At 43.3% G+C, this 18,600-nt stretch overlaps 1 protein-coding gene across 1 annotated transcript in view; it reads right to left on the reverse strand.

Moving 5' to 3' along the window:
- LOC126298208 (nose resistant to fluoxetine protein 6-like) overlaps positions 1 to 18,600 on the reverse strand; it is a 205,204-nt gene that overhangs the window by 89,436 nt on the left and 97,168 nt on the right. The window contains exon 4 of the mRNA XM_049989512.1: positions 6,979 to 7,142. Coding sequence (XP_049845469.1) covers positions 6,979 to 7,142 — 164 coding nt within the window. The remainder of the gene's footprint in view (positions 1 to 6,978; positions 7,143 to 18,600) is intronic.

The following is an 18,600-nucleotide window of genomic DNA, read 5'->3' on the forward strand; positions in this document are numbered from 1 at the left end:
TGATTCAAACATAAGCAAAAATTCTTGATGTGGGCAAGCGATAGTTCAGCATGTTTCCGAACCCGCTGAGTCCGCATCGCCGGGTCGTCGCCCGCGCGAATCAGCGGAATGAAAGTAGGTCTGCCAGAGGGTCGTTGTTGCTGTCAGGTGTCAGCCACCGGGCTTCTGGGACGATTGGGGGGTGGGGGTGGGGGTGGGGAGGGGGGATGACCGTAGTGGGGGGCAGCCTACAAGGACGGTGACCGCTACAGAGTATATATCTAACATGATTTGAATAAAGTTAAGTTAATCAACGGACTGTGTTCGAATGCTGATCACCTGCTCTCACTAAGAACCTCACACTCACACCACCACCCATCCTGAACAGTAAAACATCTTATGCAGCCTAATTGTTAATCGCTTATACAATACTGACCATTAAAATTGCTACACCACGAAGATGACGTGCTAAAGACGCGAAATTTAACCGACAGGAAGAAGATGTTGTGATATGCAAATGATTAGCTTTTCAGAGCATTCACACAAGGTTGGCGCTGGTGGCAACACCTACAACGTGCTGACAAGGGAAAGTTTCCAACCGATTTATCATACACAAACAGCAGTTGAGAGGCGTTGCCTGGTGAAACGTTGTGATGCCTCGTGTAAGGAGGAGAAATGCATAAAAATCACGTTTCTGACTTTGATAAGGGTCGGATTGTAGCCTACCGCGATTGCGGTTCATCGTATCGCGATATTGCTGCTCGCGTTGGTCGAGATCCAATGACTGTCAACAGAATATGAAATCGGTGGGATCAGGAGGGAAATACGGAACGTCGTGCTGGATCCCAACGGTCTCGTATCACTAGCAGTCGAGGTGACAGGCATCTTATTCGCATGGCTGTAACGGATCGTGCAGCCACGTCTCGATCCCGGAGTCAACAGATGGGGACGTTTGCAAGACAACAACCATCTGTACGAACAGTTCGACGGCGTTTGCAGCAGCATGGACTATCACCACGGAGACCATGGCTGAGGTTACTCTTGACGCGGCATCACAGACAGGAGCGCCTGCGATTGTGTACTCAACGACGAACCTGGGTGCACGAATGGTGAAACGTCATTTTTTCGGATGAATCCAGGTTCTGTTTACAGCATCATGATGGTCGCATCCGTGTTTGGCGACATCGTGATGAACGCACATTGGAAGCGTGTATTCGTCATTGCCATACTGGCGTATCACCCGGCGTGGTGGTATGGGGTGCCATTGGTTACACGTCTCGGTCACCTCTTGTTCGCATTGACTGCACTTTGAACAGTGGACGTTACATTTCAGATGTGTTACAACCCGTGGCTCTACCCCTCATTCGATCGCTGCGAAACCCTACATTTCAGCAGGATAATGCACGACCGCATGTTGCAGGTCCTGTACGGGCCTTTCTGGATACAGAAAATGTTCGACTGCTGCCCTGGCCAGAATATCTTCCACATCTCTCACCAATTGAAAACGTCTGTTCAATGGTGGCGGAACAACTGGCTCGTCAAAATACGCCAGTCACTACTCTTGATGAACTGTGGTATCGTGTTAAAGCTGCATGGGCAGCTGTACCTGTACACGCCATCCAAGCTCTGTTTGACTCATCGCCCAGGCGTATCAAGGCCGTTATCACGGCGAGAGGTGGTTGTTCTGGGTGCTGATTTCTCAGGATCTATGCACCCAAATTGCGTGAAAATGTAATCACATGTCAGTTCTAGTATAACATATTTGTCCAATGAATACCCGTTTATCATCTGCATTTCTTCTTGGTGTAGCAATTTTAGTGGCCAGTAGTGCACATGTAGATATTTTCATTACTGGCCTAATGACAGGGTGCACTGTCATGCTCATACAAACAATCATCGCTCACAACTTTTTCTCTGCAATACGTATTACACAACGCTGTAAAATGTCTCCATATCCTTCCGCTTTTAGCGTATTCTTATGCACAATATGGTGACCGTACCTTGACAACGAAAACACCCCCGTCCCAAGTCCGTACTTGAGTGTTGCACTATGCATGATGTTACATAACGTTTTCCAGGCATTCGCCAACCCAAACACTCCCATCGGACTGCCCTATCACTGCAGAGTCATCGCTTCAGATCACTCGTTACCAGTCATCAACTTCGCCGGCGGCGTCAATCCTTGCACCAACTCAAGCGTCGATTAGCATTAACTACATAAATGTGAGGCTTACGAGGAGCAGTTCAAGCCTTTTGCCCCCTTCTTTTTAACTCCATACGTACAGTCACAGTGCTAGCTGGACTTCTGCTAGCGCTTTGGAATTCACGAGTGATTCCGTCCTCTGATTTCATACAATTTTGCACAATCATCCTTCAGTGCTCGAGAGCCCCTGTCAGTCAGTACGTGATATCTGCCTGGACTTGGCTTACCTCAGCGGCGGTTGTTCATTCGTGTTTCCACTTCACAGTCACATCACCAACAGCGGACTTGGGCAGTTTCCGAATGGTCGCTATGTTTCTGGTGCATTTGCTACTCAGGGGACAACCAATGACCAGTCCACATTCTAAGTCAGTGAGGTATCCTGAACGACCCCTTCTGCAGTTGTTGCTCCTCTACTGACAACAAAATACTGCCCGCCTTGTTTTACACTGGCGGGTACGTCTGTCGTGACAGCTACTGGACAATTCCGCATTACACAATGGTATTGCACTGTATTGTATGCCAACCGGAGGCCTAGAAACGGCGGAGAGGCTCCGTCCCCGCCGCAGCCGCAGTGGTCCACAACCCCACTACGACTACTGCAGTCCACTTCACCCCTCCGTGGCCCACACCAAACCACTCTTTTAGGGTTATTGTGCAGTTTAGACCCTGGTGCCCCCCCCCCCCCCCTACACACAGGGAACGTCTCACACCAGACGAGTGTAACCCCTATTTAAACGGTTGTGTACACGTACGTGGATAACTTATTTGCGCAACAATCGCTGGCATAGCGAATCTGAGGCGGCATATGGGGAATCAGCCCGCATTCGCCGAGGCAGATGGAAAACCGCCTAAAAACCATCCACAGACTGGTCGGCTCACTGGACCTCGACACAAGTCCGCAGGGCGGATTCGTGCCGGGGACCAGGCGCTCCTTCCCACTCTGGAAAGCCGTGCGTTAGACTGCACAGCTCTGAGCACTATGGGACTTAACTGCTGTAGTCATCAGTCCCCTAGAACTTAGAACTACTTAAACCTAACTAATCTAAGGACATCACACATATCCATGCCCGAGGCAGGATTCGAACCTGCGACCTGCGGTCGCGCGGTTCCAGGCTGTAGCACCTAGAACCTCTCGGCTAGTACGGTCGGCAGACTGCATGGCTAACCAGGTGTACTTTCCTTTTCGAAAAAACGACATTTTGTCTATGGAGAGCGTCACTGATTCTTTTGTAATTTTTTTATTTAAAGACGCAATCACATGTTTATGGCACAGTCATAACCGGTTTCGGCCATACAATGACCATCTTCAGATTCTAAAGGCGGCATACACTGAATACAGGTTCATGCGTTGTCAAACCGCATTACATACAAGCAACGCCTCCAGCTGGGATTCAGTATTGTGGTGGTCGTTGGTCGTAATGTTTTGGCTCGTCAGTAGAGCTGCGAAGTACCGCAGGCTTCTGTAGACTATAATGAGTAAGCGTAGACTGCGGTAATTTTCCTAGTAGCCTTTGTCAGTTAAGATCGGAACTGCGTTACCTGTACGTTAGGTGTGTTGCATACCTATCAGGCGTCACCTAATTTCAGTCGCTTTGTCTGCATATGCGACCAGTGTCTTACTAGATTCCCGTAGAAACTGGAAACGATGAACCGTTTAGAAACAGTGTGTTGGTATACAAAGGACTGCCTAACCTATCGAACATGTATGTTCTACATAGTTATCCTTCTGTTTGTTACTTAAGAAGCAGTATTTGCAGCAAAACTGAAATTTTGAATGTTTAATTCAGGTTTCATTCGTAAATCGTTGATTTGTAACGTGAAACAGAGGGATGTTGTAGAAAAAACAAAGAAAATTAAAGATTTTAGTATAGTGCTACAAAATGCAATTTCCTAAAAAGAAAAGGTCAAATAAAAATACGCAAATATATGAAACACCGCTTCAGTACTTCGTCGAGCTTATACAAAATATGTTTTTGTCTTTGATAAACAACCTTTGACTTATCAATAACAACAGGAAATTTTTGTCTTTGGCCACGATGGAGAGCGTTCTATTCAGTAAAAGATAGCAATAAGTGCACATATTTTTTATGTTCCTGCATGTAAACGGTACCTGCAACATGAGTAATTGCTTTGGTTAAATGGAAGAGCAGAACTTACATGATCAACTAACATTTGTTACTTATAAAACGCAATTTATATTTTTCAAGGACATAAAATACAGAATGGATTAACACTGAAAGACGTGTGGTTCTGATTATGTGCAAAACAGACAATAAACAAAGAGAAGTTGTCTGCTCCCAGCTTCTCTCTTACACGTTCATTTCTGTTTCTTTCCCTGCAAACCCTCCCAATTCTACTTTCAATCCTACCATTTACTAAGTCATTTATGTACTGTACCAAAACTACTGAACCGTGGTTTTGGTAGAACGTAATTCTACTCACCAATGTATATGTCACACAGATAAAATCGCTACCGCTCTGCGAATTCGTTCTCCACATTTCCGGTGAGATTTTATCTTAAAGAAATGATAATTAATTGTAAGCCTCAGCTGCCGACAGGTGTAGCTGATATACCTCGATGGGGACAGGTGAGAATGTGTGAAGCGACTAGGACTCGAACCCGGGATCTCCTACTTACATGGCAGACGCTCTATCCATCTGAGCCACCGAAGACACAAATGAATAGCGTGACTGCAGGGACTTATCCGTTGCACACTCCCCGTGAGACCCACATTCCCAACTGTCCACAATCTACATACGTTATGCACCTAATCGATATTTACCCATACACTCATTACTCGCGCACACTAAAGTGACGATTCCGGTAAGAGTTCGGGCAACCTGTGCGCATTCACAAAGACGAAGGTCAATGTCTGGGTAGCCTTTAACTATATACAGGGTGTTACAAAAAGGTACGGACAGACTTTCAGGAAACATTCCTCACACACAAACAAAGAAAATATGTTATGTGGACATGTGTCCGGGAACGCTTACTTTCCATGTTGGAGCTCATTTTATTACTTCTCTTCAAATCACATTAATCATGGAATGGAAACACACAGCAACAGAACGTACCAGCGTGACTTCAAACACTTTGTTACAGGAAATGTTCAAAATGTCCCCCGTTAGCGAGGATACGTGCATCCACCCTCGTTCGCAAGGAATCCCTGATGCGCTGATACAGCCCTGGAGAATGGCGTATTGTATCACAGCCGTCCACAATACGAACACGAAGAGTCTCTACATTTGGTACCGGGGTTGCGTAGACAAGAGCTTTCAAATGCCCCCATAAATGAAAGTCAAGACGGTTGAGGTCAGGAGAGCGTGGAGGCCATGGAATTGGTCCGCCTCTACCAATCCATCGGTCACCGAATCTGTTGTTTAGAAGCGTATGCACGCTTCGATTGAAATGTGCAAGAGCTCCATTGTGCATGAACAACATGTTGTGTCGTACTTGTAAAGGCACATGTTCTAGCAGCAGAGGTAGAGTATCCCGTATGAAATCATGATAACGTGCTCCATTGAGCGTAGGTGGAAGAACATGGGGCCCAATGAAGACATCACCAACAATGCCTGCCCAAACGTTCACAGAAAATCTGTGTTGATGACCCAATGCGTGCGGATTCTCGTCAGCCCACACATGTTGATACTGAAAATTTACAATTTGACCACGTTGGAATGAAGCCTCATCAGTAAAGAGAACATTTGCACTGAAATGAGGATTGACACATTGTTGGATGAACCATTCGCAGAAGTGTACCCGTGGAGGCCAATCAGCTGCTGATAGTGCCTGCACACGCTGTACATGGTACGGAAACAACTGGTTCTCCCGTAGCACTCTCCATACAGTGACGTGGTCAACGTTACCTTATACAGCAGCAACTTCTCTGACGCTGACATTAGGGTTATCGTCAACTGCACGAAGAATTGCCTCGTCCATTGCAGGTGTCCTCGTCGTTCTAGGTCTTCCCCAGTCGCGAGTCATAGGCTGGAATGTTCCGTGCTCCCTAAGACGCCGATCAATTGCTTCGAACGTCTTCCTGTCGGGACACCTTCGTTCTGGAAATATGTCTCGATACAAACGTACTGCGCCACGACTATTGCCGCGTGCTAATCCATACATCAAATGGGCATCTGCCAACTCCGCATTTGTAAACACTGCACTGACTGCAAAACCACGTTCGTGATGAACACTAACCTGTTGATGCTACGTACTGGTGTGCTTGATGCTAGTACTGTAGAGCAATGAATCGCATGTCAACACAAGCACCGAAGTCAACATTACCTTCCTTCAATTGGGACAACTGGCGGTGACTCGAGGAAGTACAGTACATACTGACGAAACTAAAATGAGCTCTGACATGGAAATTAAGCGTTTCCGGACACATGTCAACCTAACATCTTTTCTTTATTTGTGTGTGAGGAATGTTTCCTGAAATTTGGCCGTACCTTTTTGTAACACCCTGTATATGAAGATAGTAATTGTTCTCGAAAGAACAGATACCACTGATGACCGTGCAGCTTCTCTAGAATAAATGGTAATTAATTGAAACCCTCAGCTGCCGACATGTATTGTTGATATACCTCAGCTGTCCCCATCCAGGTCAACAACACCTGTCGGCAGCTGAGGGTTTCAATTAATTATCATTTAGTCCAGAGAAACTGCACGGTCATCAACGGTATCTGTTCTTTCGAGAAAAGTTACTATCTTCACTTATCTTACAAGTTTGTGACAGCCTGTATAGGTCTGCCTGGAGCATTAGGAGCACGCAGCAGAGAGAAGCGCGAGTGCTTACCAGAGGCAGTAGAAGGCGGGTAGCGTCCAGAAGGAGAAGCGCGGGTCGGGGACTGGCCGAACGCGCTGCAGGGACGCAGACGGCACCAGCGCCGCAGACAGCAGAGCCGACGCGTTGTCCGAGCAGGCCGCGGGCAGGCACAGCCCCAGTCGCAGCTGCCGCGTCTGCCAAAAACACATGTCTCACTCTACTGCTTACATGCTCTGCCTGAACCACATTCTGATTCTGAAATGGATTCAGTGCACTGAAATAAAATATGTAGATCTATAGGGATCAGTGTGGACGGAGGGAGGGAGATGTAACGACATGAAATGATATCGGTGTAAACTATTCAGATAGGCCGGACAGCCAGTGTAATCAACCCGCAGTTACAACTGAAAGAATGTGCGTTCCCGCTTACTTTTGAATTCTTTCATTGCTACTAACTAGGAAAACGATAGTATTCTCTCCCTAAAGGAATTAAATTTAAGTATATGAAGATGGTATCTGTTCTTTCGTACATGTCCGAAAGAACAGATACCATCTTCATATGGTTAAGGCTAACCGGCCATTGACCTTCTCCAGTGCGGATGCACACGCATTGCCCCAACTCTTACGGGATTCGGTAAGATTGTCTGCCGCAAGTAATGAGTTTAATTGGTAGGGGCACTACGAATGTAGTGTTTGGATATTAAGTTTGGAATGTGGGTCTCAGGGGGGGGAGGGGTTCAAAATGTGAAAATTGGTTCAAAATGGCTCTGAGCACTAAGGGACTTAATAGCTATAGTCATCACTCCCCTAGAACTTAGAGCTACTTAAACGGGGGGGGGGGGGGGGGCATGCAAGGGATAAATCCCTTGAGTCGCACTATCCTCTATGCCCTCGGTGGCTCAGATGGATGCTGGCACGGTAGCTCAGCGTGTTCGGTAAGAGGAGCGATTGTGCTCTGTAATGAAAAAAAACTGATTAAAGGAATGAACGATCAACTTGAACTGATGTCCGCACAAAAAAAATAGAAAGATGGATAGAGTGTCTGCCATGTAAGCAGGATATCCCGGGTACGAGTCCCGGTCGGGGCATATATTTTCAACTATCCCCGTTGATGTATATCAACGAGGGTCGACAGCTTATGGTCTTGCTTTAATTATCATTTCATTAAATTTAAGTTTCCCCTAGCTGAATGATTAAAAATTTGTGTAAAAATGCTCTTCTCCGCTCGTCTAAGTAGTGTAAGTTTCTTAATCATAATTTTTGGTAATAATAGCTATCGCATCTTGTTGAACTAAAAGGGGCTCTCTAGAAGTACTAATAAATAGGAAACTCGTATGGCATGAATGGCTGACCTGCCCAGAAGGTCAAGTTCAGCTGCCTAAGCGGATACGCTTCTCCTATCCCTCGACCCCACAGGCATCTTTCCTTCGCGAAGTATGAGAATTGTGTGCGTAAGTGTACCTCTGAAGTGTAGTTGACTAATGTGTGTGTAGGATGTACTGTCACGTACACGTTGGACATTTGAGAGGTGGGAGAGGGTGAGCCGCACGGGATTAGCCGAGCGGTCTAGGGCTTCAATCATGGACTGTGCGGCTGGTCCCGGCGGAGGTTAGAGTCCTCCCTCGGGCATGCGTGTGTGTGTGTGTGTGTGTGTGTGTGTGTGTGTGTTTGTCCTTAGGATAATTTAGGTTGAGTAGTGTGTAAGCTTAGGGACTGATGACCTTAGCAGTTAAGTCCCATTAGATTTCACACACACACATGTTGGGAGAGGGTGAAGCCCGATACCGGCCGATAACCTACTCCCCGCGACTAGCACCAAAGGGAGCCGCCGAGCATAACGTCCCCACCTGACTGGCGGATCACCATCAACAGTGTCGCACGAAACACTGTGGAGAAGATTGGAATTTAATCCATGAGATTGGGGCAAAGACTGGTAATCAGAGACTTCACGCCAACATCCTCCTGTCCCCTCTGCCGTAAAGGCAAAGGGAAGCTTGCCAAGAGCAAGCAGCGCACATGACGGTTACCCATCTAAGTAATGGCCACGTTCGACGGTGCTTAACTTCGGTCATTTGACGGTAACCAGCGTATCCACCTCTGCACGGCCGTTGACAAAGTAATACGTAACAAAATTAATTAAAAATGTTTATTTGCAACAGGGAGTGTAACTTTTAGAAATTTTTGGAACCATGTTTTGTATTTAGGATGAACCTGACCTTAAAATGTTTCTCTTGAATATACTGCGTGTAATCATGTATAGTTGCCTTTACATGTGTTATACCAAAGTACAAGTTGCGTGCTATTAACCATCTATTATTTTTAGCGCTGGTAAGTAGGAATCTTCAGGATTCTGGATGCATTTTATCATTGTTAACCATCAACATACATAGCTTTCGTGAATGTAGGGAAAGTCTTTGATAATGTTAAATGGGATAAGATGTTTGAGATACTCAAAAAAGTAGGAATAAACTATAAAGATAGAAAAATGGTATGGAACCTGTACAAAAACGAGACAGCAGTTATCCGTGGACGGACAAAACAAGAAGAGGTGCAGATACGGAAAGGTGTCTGACAAGGTCGCGCTCTATTCCCTGTTATCTTTAACCTGTACATTGAAGAGGCGCTGAAAAAAGTAAGGGAAAATTCAGACAGGTGTAGTAATTCATGGCCAACGAATAGATATGATAAGATATGCCGATGATATAGCTGTCCTAGCTTAAAGTGAAGAAGATTTTGTCCTATTTAATAGAATGGATAAAGTTATGGAGGAAGAATATAATATGAGAATTAATAAAGCAAAAACAAAAGTAATGGTATGCGACAAAAGAGATCAAGTGAAAGTCCAAGTTCATGTAGGCAATGAACTGCTTGAACAAGTTGATAAATTTACTTATTTGGGCAGTAATATTACCAGGGATGGAAGGAGCAAGGCAGAAGTGAGAAGCAGAATTGCTCAAGCAAAGGCTGCTTTTAACAAGAAGAAAAACATCTTAACACCTAAGAGCATCAGCCTTGAAATCAGGAAAAGATTTTTGAAATCATATGTGTGGAGTGTGGCATGCTATGGGTGTGAAACATGAACTCTCGGGACAGAGGAAGACCAGAAGCTAAATTCTTTTGAAATGTGGTGGTATAGACGCATGCTCAAAATAAAATGTATCGACAAGGTCACAAACGAATTGGTTCTGGAAAGAGCTGGTGAGAAGAGAAGCTTCTGGAGTTTCTTTGTTATAAGAAAAGTGCAATTTACAGGCCTTCTACTAAGACATAAAGGACTCCTGAACACAATCATAGAGGGATATGTCGAGGGAAAGAGACCAAGAGGAAGACCACGGCTGAGGTACATGGATCAAATCGTGAAAGATGTGGGATGTGACACCTATAAAGAAATGAAGAGGAAAGCTGAAAGACGCACAGAATGGAGACAAGCTGCCACTGTAGCTGTTGCAAACCAATCCTTAGATTGACCACTACAGAAGAAGTTCATTTCAGAAGAGCGCACCTAGAGGCCACAGTCAAACTTTTCGTGTTACTCATGATTTCACCCATAGTTTCCAAACATCACCGGAGGGTTTTCCATGGGAACAGCACCAATGGGGGAACAGAGAGCCGTGGGTTACCCTGCTACATGCGTTAGTTATAAAATGAACTGAAATAGAGTGCACACTATCTCATCAAAGGTACCCGCACATCTATTACTGGACATTGATATGGGATGTGTCTACCCTCGTCTTTATGATGACTTGAACTCTCCTGACACACTTTCAATTAGGCGCCTGAATGTCTGTGGCGGAATGACAGGCCATTCTATCTCAACAGCCGAAACCAGAAAAAGTAGTGGTGCTGGACGCTGCAATCTGGAACAATGTCGACATTCTAACTCATCTCAAAGCTGTTCCACTGAGTTTAGATCGCGTCTCTTGGCAGGCTAGTTCATTTCAGGAATGTTATTGTCCACAGATCATTGCTTCGCAGATGATGTTTAATGACAGATGCAATGTCTTGCGAACACAATAATCGTCTACGAACTGTTCTTTTACTGTACGCAGCACCCAATGCTGTCAAATGGATTCGTACTACTCCGCATTTAGCGGTTTCTTAAGTGCAGTAGGACCACGAAAAACATCCCCATACCGTAAAACAACCCCTTTCATACTTCATTGCTAACACTAAAATATTTGTTGACATTAATCACTGGTTCCCAGCCAATTCTTTGTCACTGACCTTTGAAAAAACACACTACATGCAGTTCAAAACTTGTAACGGATGTCCCACGACTATATGCCTAACATACGATGACAAGCAGATAGAAGAAGTGGACAGCGTTAATTTCTTGGGATTACAGCTTGTTAATAAATTCAACTGGGAGGAGAACACCACAGAACTGCTGAAGCGTCTTAACAAATCTCTATTTGCAATGCGATTTATGTCAGACATAGGGGATATAAAATGAAAAAGATGGCATACTATGCTTCTTTTCATTCCATAATGTCATATGGGATTATTTTTTGGGGCAATTCATCAAGCCAAGCTAAAGTTTTCCGGGCACAAAAACGTGCAGTAAGAATTATATGTGGTGTGAACTCAAGAACATCCTGCAGATGCCTGTTTCGGGAACTAGGGATAGTAACTACTGCTTCCCAATATATTTATTCCTTAATGAAATTTGTCATTAAAAATATATCATTTTTTCAAACCAATAGCTCAATTCATGGAATCAATACTAGAAATAAGAATAATCTTCACAAGGATTTAAAGTCACTTAGTCTTGTACAAAAAGGGCGTGCATTATTCAGGAACAAACATTTTCAATAATTTGCCAGCAGCCATAAAAAGCTTAGCAACCAATGAAATTCAGTTTAAGAGAAGCCTAAAGGATTTATTGGTGGCCATCTTCTTCTACTCCATTGGTGAATTTATTAGTAGAACCAACTGATTTGTATTAATTTCAGTGCAGTAATGTGTTCATTGTAAATAAGTATTTAGTAGTTGTATTACACGTTTATTACCTTTAAATAAATAAATAAACTTTTTTATTTTAAATTCAGTGCATTAGTAATTGTAAAATGATTCTTTCATATAGCGTTCATTAAAAAATGACGACTATGCCACTTGGGACCTGTGGAATGGTACATTAGCTTGTTGTTGTTGTCTTCAGTCCTGAGACTGGTTTGATGCAGCTCTCCATGATACTCTATCCTGTGCAAGCTGCTTCATCTCCCAGTACCTACTGCAACCTACATCCTTCTGAATCTGCTTAGTGTACTCATCTCTCGGTCTCCCTCTACGATTTTTACCCTCCACGCTGCCCTCCAATGCTAAATTTGTGATCCCTTGATGCCTCAAAACATGTCCTACCAACCGATCCCTTCTTCTAGTCAAGTTGTGCCACAAACTTCTCTTCTCCCCAATCCTATTCAATACCTCCTCATTAGTTACGTGATCTATCCACCTTATCTTCAGTATTCTTCTGTAGCACCACATTTCGAAAGCTTCTATTCTCTTCTTGTCCAAACTAGTTATCGTCCATGTTTCACTTCCATACATGGCTACACTCCAAACAAATACTTTCAGAAACGACTTCCTGATACATAAATCTATATTCGATGTTAACAAATTTCTCTTCTTCAGAAACGCTTTCCTTGCCATTGCCAGTCTACATTTTATATCCTCTCTACTTCGACCATCATCAGTTATTTTACTTCCTAAATAGCAAAACTCCTTTACTACTTTAAGTGTCTCATTTCCTAATCTAATTCCCTCAGCATCACCCGATTTAATTTGACTACATTCCATTATCCTCGGTTTGCTTTTGTTAATGTTCATCTTATATCCTCCCTTCAAGACACTGTCCATTCGGTTCAACTGCTCTTCCAAGTCCTTTGCCGTCTCTGACAGAATTACAATGTCATCGGCGAACCTCAAAGTTTTTACTTCGTCTCCATGAATTTTAATACCTACTCCAAATTTTTCTTTTGTTTCCTTTACTGCTTGCTCAATATACAGATTGAATAACATCGGGGAGAGGCTACAACCCTGTCTCACTCCTTTCCCAACCACTGCTTCCCTTTCATGCCCCTCGACTCTTATTACTGCCATCTGGTTTCTGTACAAATTATAAATAGCCTTTCGCTCCCTGTATTTTACCCCTGCCACCTTTAGAATTTGAAAAAGAGTATTCCAGTCAACATTGTCAAAAGCTTTCTCTAAGTCTACAAATGCTAGAAACGTAGGTTTGCCTTTTCTTAATCTTTCTTCTAAGATAAGTCTTAAGGTCAGTATTGCCTCACGTGTTCCAACATTTCGTCGGAATCCAAACTGATCTTCCCCGAGGTCTGCATCTACCAGTTTCTCCATTCGTCTGTAAAGAATTCGCGTTAGTATTTTGCAGCCGTGGCTTATTAAACTGATAGTTCGCTATTAGCTTATTTGTTTGATTTGTAAATATTTGTCATGTATTGTTGCTTTTCTGACATATTCTACTTTCTGGAGGACCTCCTCACTACGGATCAATTGGAATGAAAGTAAATCTAATCTAAACTATACCTAATGACAGACGGAACGAGGTGCTGCAGTGGTTAGCACTCTGGATTCGCATTCGGGAGGACGACGGTTCAAACCCGCGTCCGGACATCCTCATTTAGGTTTTTCGTGATGTGCCTTCATCGCTTCACGTAAATGCCGCGATAGTTCCTTTAAAAGGGCACGGCAAACTTGCTTCCCTATGCTTCCGTAATCCGATAGGACCGGGTAACGTTTTCCAGGCACCTGCCGAATCCAAATACTTCCATCGGATTTCCATAAAGTATAGCGTGATTCATCACTCCAAATCACTCATTTCCAGTCAGTCACTGTTCAGTGTCACTGTTCTATACACCACGTCATGCGTCGCTTAGCACTGACTAAAGTAACGTGTGACTTCTGAGGAACTGCTCGACCATTGCAAACTCACTTTTTTTAACTCCCTACTTACTGCCATTGCACTGTCTGGAATGCTGGTAGCACTTCATAGCCAACGCGTGATTTTACAACCACCCTCCGAAATGCTCGATGGTCGCTATACGTCAGTATATGAAGTCTCCTTCGTCTTCATTTGGCTGTGGTTGTTCCTTCGCGTTTCATCTTCGCAATCACGGGACCCACAGTCGACTGGGCGTCTTTAGAAGGGGTGAAATGTCCCTGATGGACAGACGGTATAAGCCACTTCTCACTATATCCTTTGTGTCTTTTTACCTTGTGTTCGATCTAAGTACCAAACAACATACCAAACTATTTTTCTCCTTTATTAGAGCTTTTTTCATTGTTCAAATGATTTTCATTAAAATTAAAGTAAATCCATGTGGCATAACTGGTTGGCAGACCCTCAAGAGAGATGTTCAGCGACCTTTTTACAATTTCTTTCGGTTGAAAGCCACTTCGGAGTCTTGCGCACAATTAACCTGTCCCAGTAATCATACCAGGGAAACAGGCCCTACACTTTAAAGTGGAATCCGAACAACGTGTCGTCCCTGGCATATTTTCACAACATTGAAATGTGAAGGCTAGCTTAAAGACAGACTGAAAAATCAATTGCTTGAAGTTATGGCCTCAACGCGCGCACTCTATCACTAGACAACCAAATCGATAACTTACATTCAAAAATGTTTCTTATATATTAACCTCCTTATACATACACAGGATTTTTCTTCGTGCAAGTACTGTAAAAACTAAAGAAAATTTTCGTATTTCTGGCGTTCCCCAGGGTAGGGTTATAACCGCTTTGCTGTTCATTATCTATATAAAGGATTTAGAAGACAATCTTAGCAGTCATCAGAAGATCAAAACAAATTGCAAAAAGGTTTAGAAAAGATATCTGTGTGGTGCAAAAATTGGCAATTGACGCTAAATTACGAAAAACGTGAGGTCATCCAAATGAGTGCTGAAAGGGATCCGTTAAACTTCGGTTACACGATATATCAGTCAAATCTAAAGACCGTATATTCGACTATATACCTAGGAATTACAATTACGAATAACTTAAATTGGAAGGAATACACAGCAAATGTTGTGGGGAAGGCTAACCAAAGACTACGTTTTATTGGTAGGATATTTAGAAGATGTAACAGAATTAGTAAAGAGACTGCCTACACTAAGCTTGTCTGTCCTGTTTTAGAATAATGCTGTGCGGTGTGGGATCCTTACCAGATAGGATTGACGGAGTACATCGAGAAAGCTCAAAGAAAGGGAGCACGTTTTGTATTATCGCGAAATAGGGGAGAGAGTGTCACTGAAATGATACAGGATTTGGGTTGGGCTCCATTAAAACAAAGGCGTTTTCGTGGGGCAGAATATTCTCACGAAATTTCAATGACTAACTTTCTCCTCTGAATGCGGAAATATTTTGTTGACACCGACATACATAGGGAGAAACGATCACCATAATAAAATAAGGGAAATCAGAGCTCGCACGGAAAGATATAGGTGTTCATTTTGTCGGCGCGCTATACGAGATTGGAAAGAATTGTGAAGGTGGTTCGATTAAACCTGTGCCAGGCACTTAAATGTGATTTGTAGAGTATCCATGTAGATGTAGATGTAGATATTTTTAGTGTTTCTCGTAGGAGAACACCCTTAGGAAAAATATAAAGTGTCCATGTAGTCTTCGCATTATGCAAAGCAGCAAAGCAAAAAATGCAGTAAAGATTAAGAAGACGCGAAAGCACAAAATGAACTATTACAACATGAGTAAACGAGACGAGAACTAATCAGCTTCCTGCCTTAGTAGACTACTGAGTCTCCCCCTCTCCCCCCGTTCTGAGCAGGCACAGTCTTCAGCATACTCAAGGTTTTTAGACTCGTCTCGATCAGTTGATAGTTGTCGTCACCGGTCCACCAGTGACGTGGCTGGCGGTTGATTTACACTCTGCTGTTTGACGCGCACTCACCAGGAGTTGTCGATTTAGATAAGAAAGTCGCTAGTTAAAACAAGCCTTAACTTTACGAGGTCGTGGCAATTAGGTGAGTGCAGAGGCTTCTGCTGACATAATCGCGGTCATGGAAGATACGTCTCCTACTCTTCAGCTTAATTGGCATTCCATTGCGATGGAGTAAACGCTTCAAAACCGTCACTAGCGACATAGGATGAAGAGGACTAGATTTGCCAGTGTAAAATTGTATGAAAAATTGGATTGCCTATCGAAGTGGACACCCTAACACGAAGGGTGTAATAACAAGGTATTTGGATTCTATATTGATTTTCTTCTTCTTCTTCTTCTTGTTCATTTTAGCTTCTTGGATTAAGCTTTAGGTGTTGGTCGTCACAAAAGTACTGCTAATCACACCTTAGGTGTTCCCACGTTTTTTCATGCAAATGGTTTATAAGCTAATACTACTTTGAGAAGTCGTGTATTGCCCATCCTTTGCATGTATTAGTACCATGTGTTGCGGTTTTCTCGCACTGCACATTCAATCGTGTCTGCTTCTAGCTCCCGTGACACGGTTTCGTTTCTTATACATTCGGTTCTTGAGTAACGTTTTGTTGTCATAAATGTCATTTTTAATCTTACCCAGAGTTCTTTTTGTAGGTAATCCCCTTCACCCCTGCCCCTGATTCGCTTCCATTAAGAAGTACTAATAGATCCTACAAGATCATTCTTTTTATAAGAAATTCTCTTGCTTTTTTGTCTTATTGTATTTTTAACACGTTATAGATAGTGCTACATATCCTTAATTGTTTCTTATGAATACGAAAAGTTGTACCAATGTTTTCTGACTGCGTTGGTATTGGCACATTGGATCCTCAGTTTTTCAATTCTTCAGGTGAGGGTTGGTTTAGCCTGCACTGCTATGTGGCTCACAGAACTTGCGCCATTACGAATCACAAAATCCTCATATGTACACTGAACAGCAGTTGCATAATACAAGTCTGCTCTTTGGTGTACAGTTAACCGACGCTGGCATTGTGTCGATGTTTTCTGGTGCTCTGATTCCGTTGGTATAGTCTTCTAATTATCTCTTTGACGTTTAAATTCCGTTCACTCGAAATGTCAAAAACACTTTCCGGAACAATTTTATTTTGCCTATCCTATGGAATTCCCAATTCGGAGCGTTGAAAAAATTTAGCAGCGTATCGGCCGCTCGTGTCACACATCATTCTACAGTATTCTCGCCGTGAACACAGTACGTAGCTAGCGCATTGTAATTCTGCGGTTTCCACCAAAGTAGCTGCTTTCCTTCCAGCCTTTATCACGTCGCAGTCGAGAAAGTCACAGTAAATGAGGATCGAGTTACGGAAGTAATTGAGACGCGAAGCTGTTCAAGTAGAGTTCTAACCCGGCAGAGGCAAGGCTTTATTGCGCAGAGAACTGCTGCAACAGTCATTTGGATTTGGCTCCATAATAACGAAACTACCGCAACTGCTGGAACTTTCAGGAGGATAATGTTCGTTAAACTATAAGTTTTCTTATCGAAGCGACTCCATTACGAGGTATGTCTCAATGACTAAAACTTTAGGCATTGGCCTCAGCTTGAATATAGAGTACATAAATTTAGCAGTTGATATTGCATTCAATTTTTTTCACGTCGGATATAATTGATTTTCAAAACTAATTGTACCAGCAGCTCGTGGTCTAGTGATGCCGGCACGGTAACTCAGCGTGTTCGGTCAGAGGGTTAGCTGCCCTCTGCAATAAAAAAAACTGAGTTTACGGATCAACGACGAACTGAAACGGGTGTCTTGCGACGTCCGCACCGAGCAGATGCGACGAACAAAAACGAACAAAATGAGATTAAAACAAAAAAAGTGGCTAGCATTACTGCCTCCAGATCACGGGGTCCCGGGTTCGATTCCCGGCCGGGTCGAGGATTTTCTCTGCCCGGGCACTGGGTGTTTGTGTCGTCCTCGTCATCTCATCATCATTCAGTTAGTGGCGAGACTGGAAATGGTAAGATTGGAACTAGTACGGGTACTGATGACGATGTTTAGCGCCCACAAACCAACATCATCGTCATCAAACTAATTACGGATGAAACGCTTGAAAATTGCCCCAATCAGTCGTATCTTCGTCTGTAGTGGTATAATGAGCTATAATTAGTTTCATGTTTATGCTCTTTTTCAAATGGTGGCGTATGCACTCAGGTGACAAAGTTATGGGATACCTCCTAATATCGTGCCGGACTTCCTTTTGCCCGGCCATGCCAACTATTGTTTTCAGAACAACAAGAAAAAGAATTAGTCGATCATACATAATTCTTTTTTATTTAACTTTAATACATGTCCAAAGATGAGCATACGATTTTGCAACCAGAAATAATATGACGCATAAATCCAACGATGGAACCAAGATGATTGAACAATTGTTTGGATCCACGAAAGCTGCAGTGGAGCAGATAATCAGGATTGTTACTTTACGTGAGAATTTTGTGAATAAAATTGTTAGTTAAATTATATTTGAATAAATATTTGCGGATCTTTTCTAATGAAATCTTCTTTTCCTATATTCTACATCTACATCCATACTCCGCAAGCCACCTGACGGTGTGTGGCGGAGGATACCCTGAGTACCTCTATCGGTTCTCCCTTCTATTCCAGTCTAGTATTGTTCGTGGAAAGAAGGATTGTCGGTATGCTTCTGTGTGGGCTCTAATCTCTCTGATTTTATCCTCATGGTCTCT

This window comes from Schistocerca gregaria, chromosome X, assembly GCF_023897955.1.
Source record: "Schistocerca gregaria isolate iqSchGreg1 chromosome X, iqSchGreg1.2, whole genome shotgun sequence".
Lineage (NCBI taxonomy): Eukaryota > Metazoa > Arthropoda > Insecta > Orthoptera > Acrididae > Schistocerca > Schistocerca gregaria.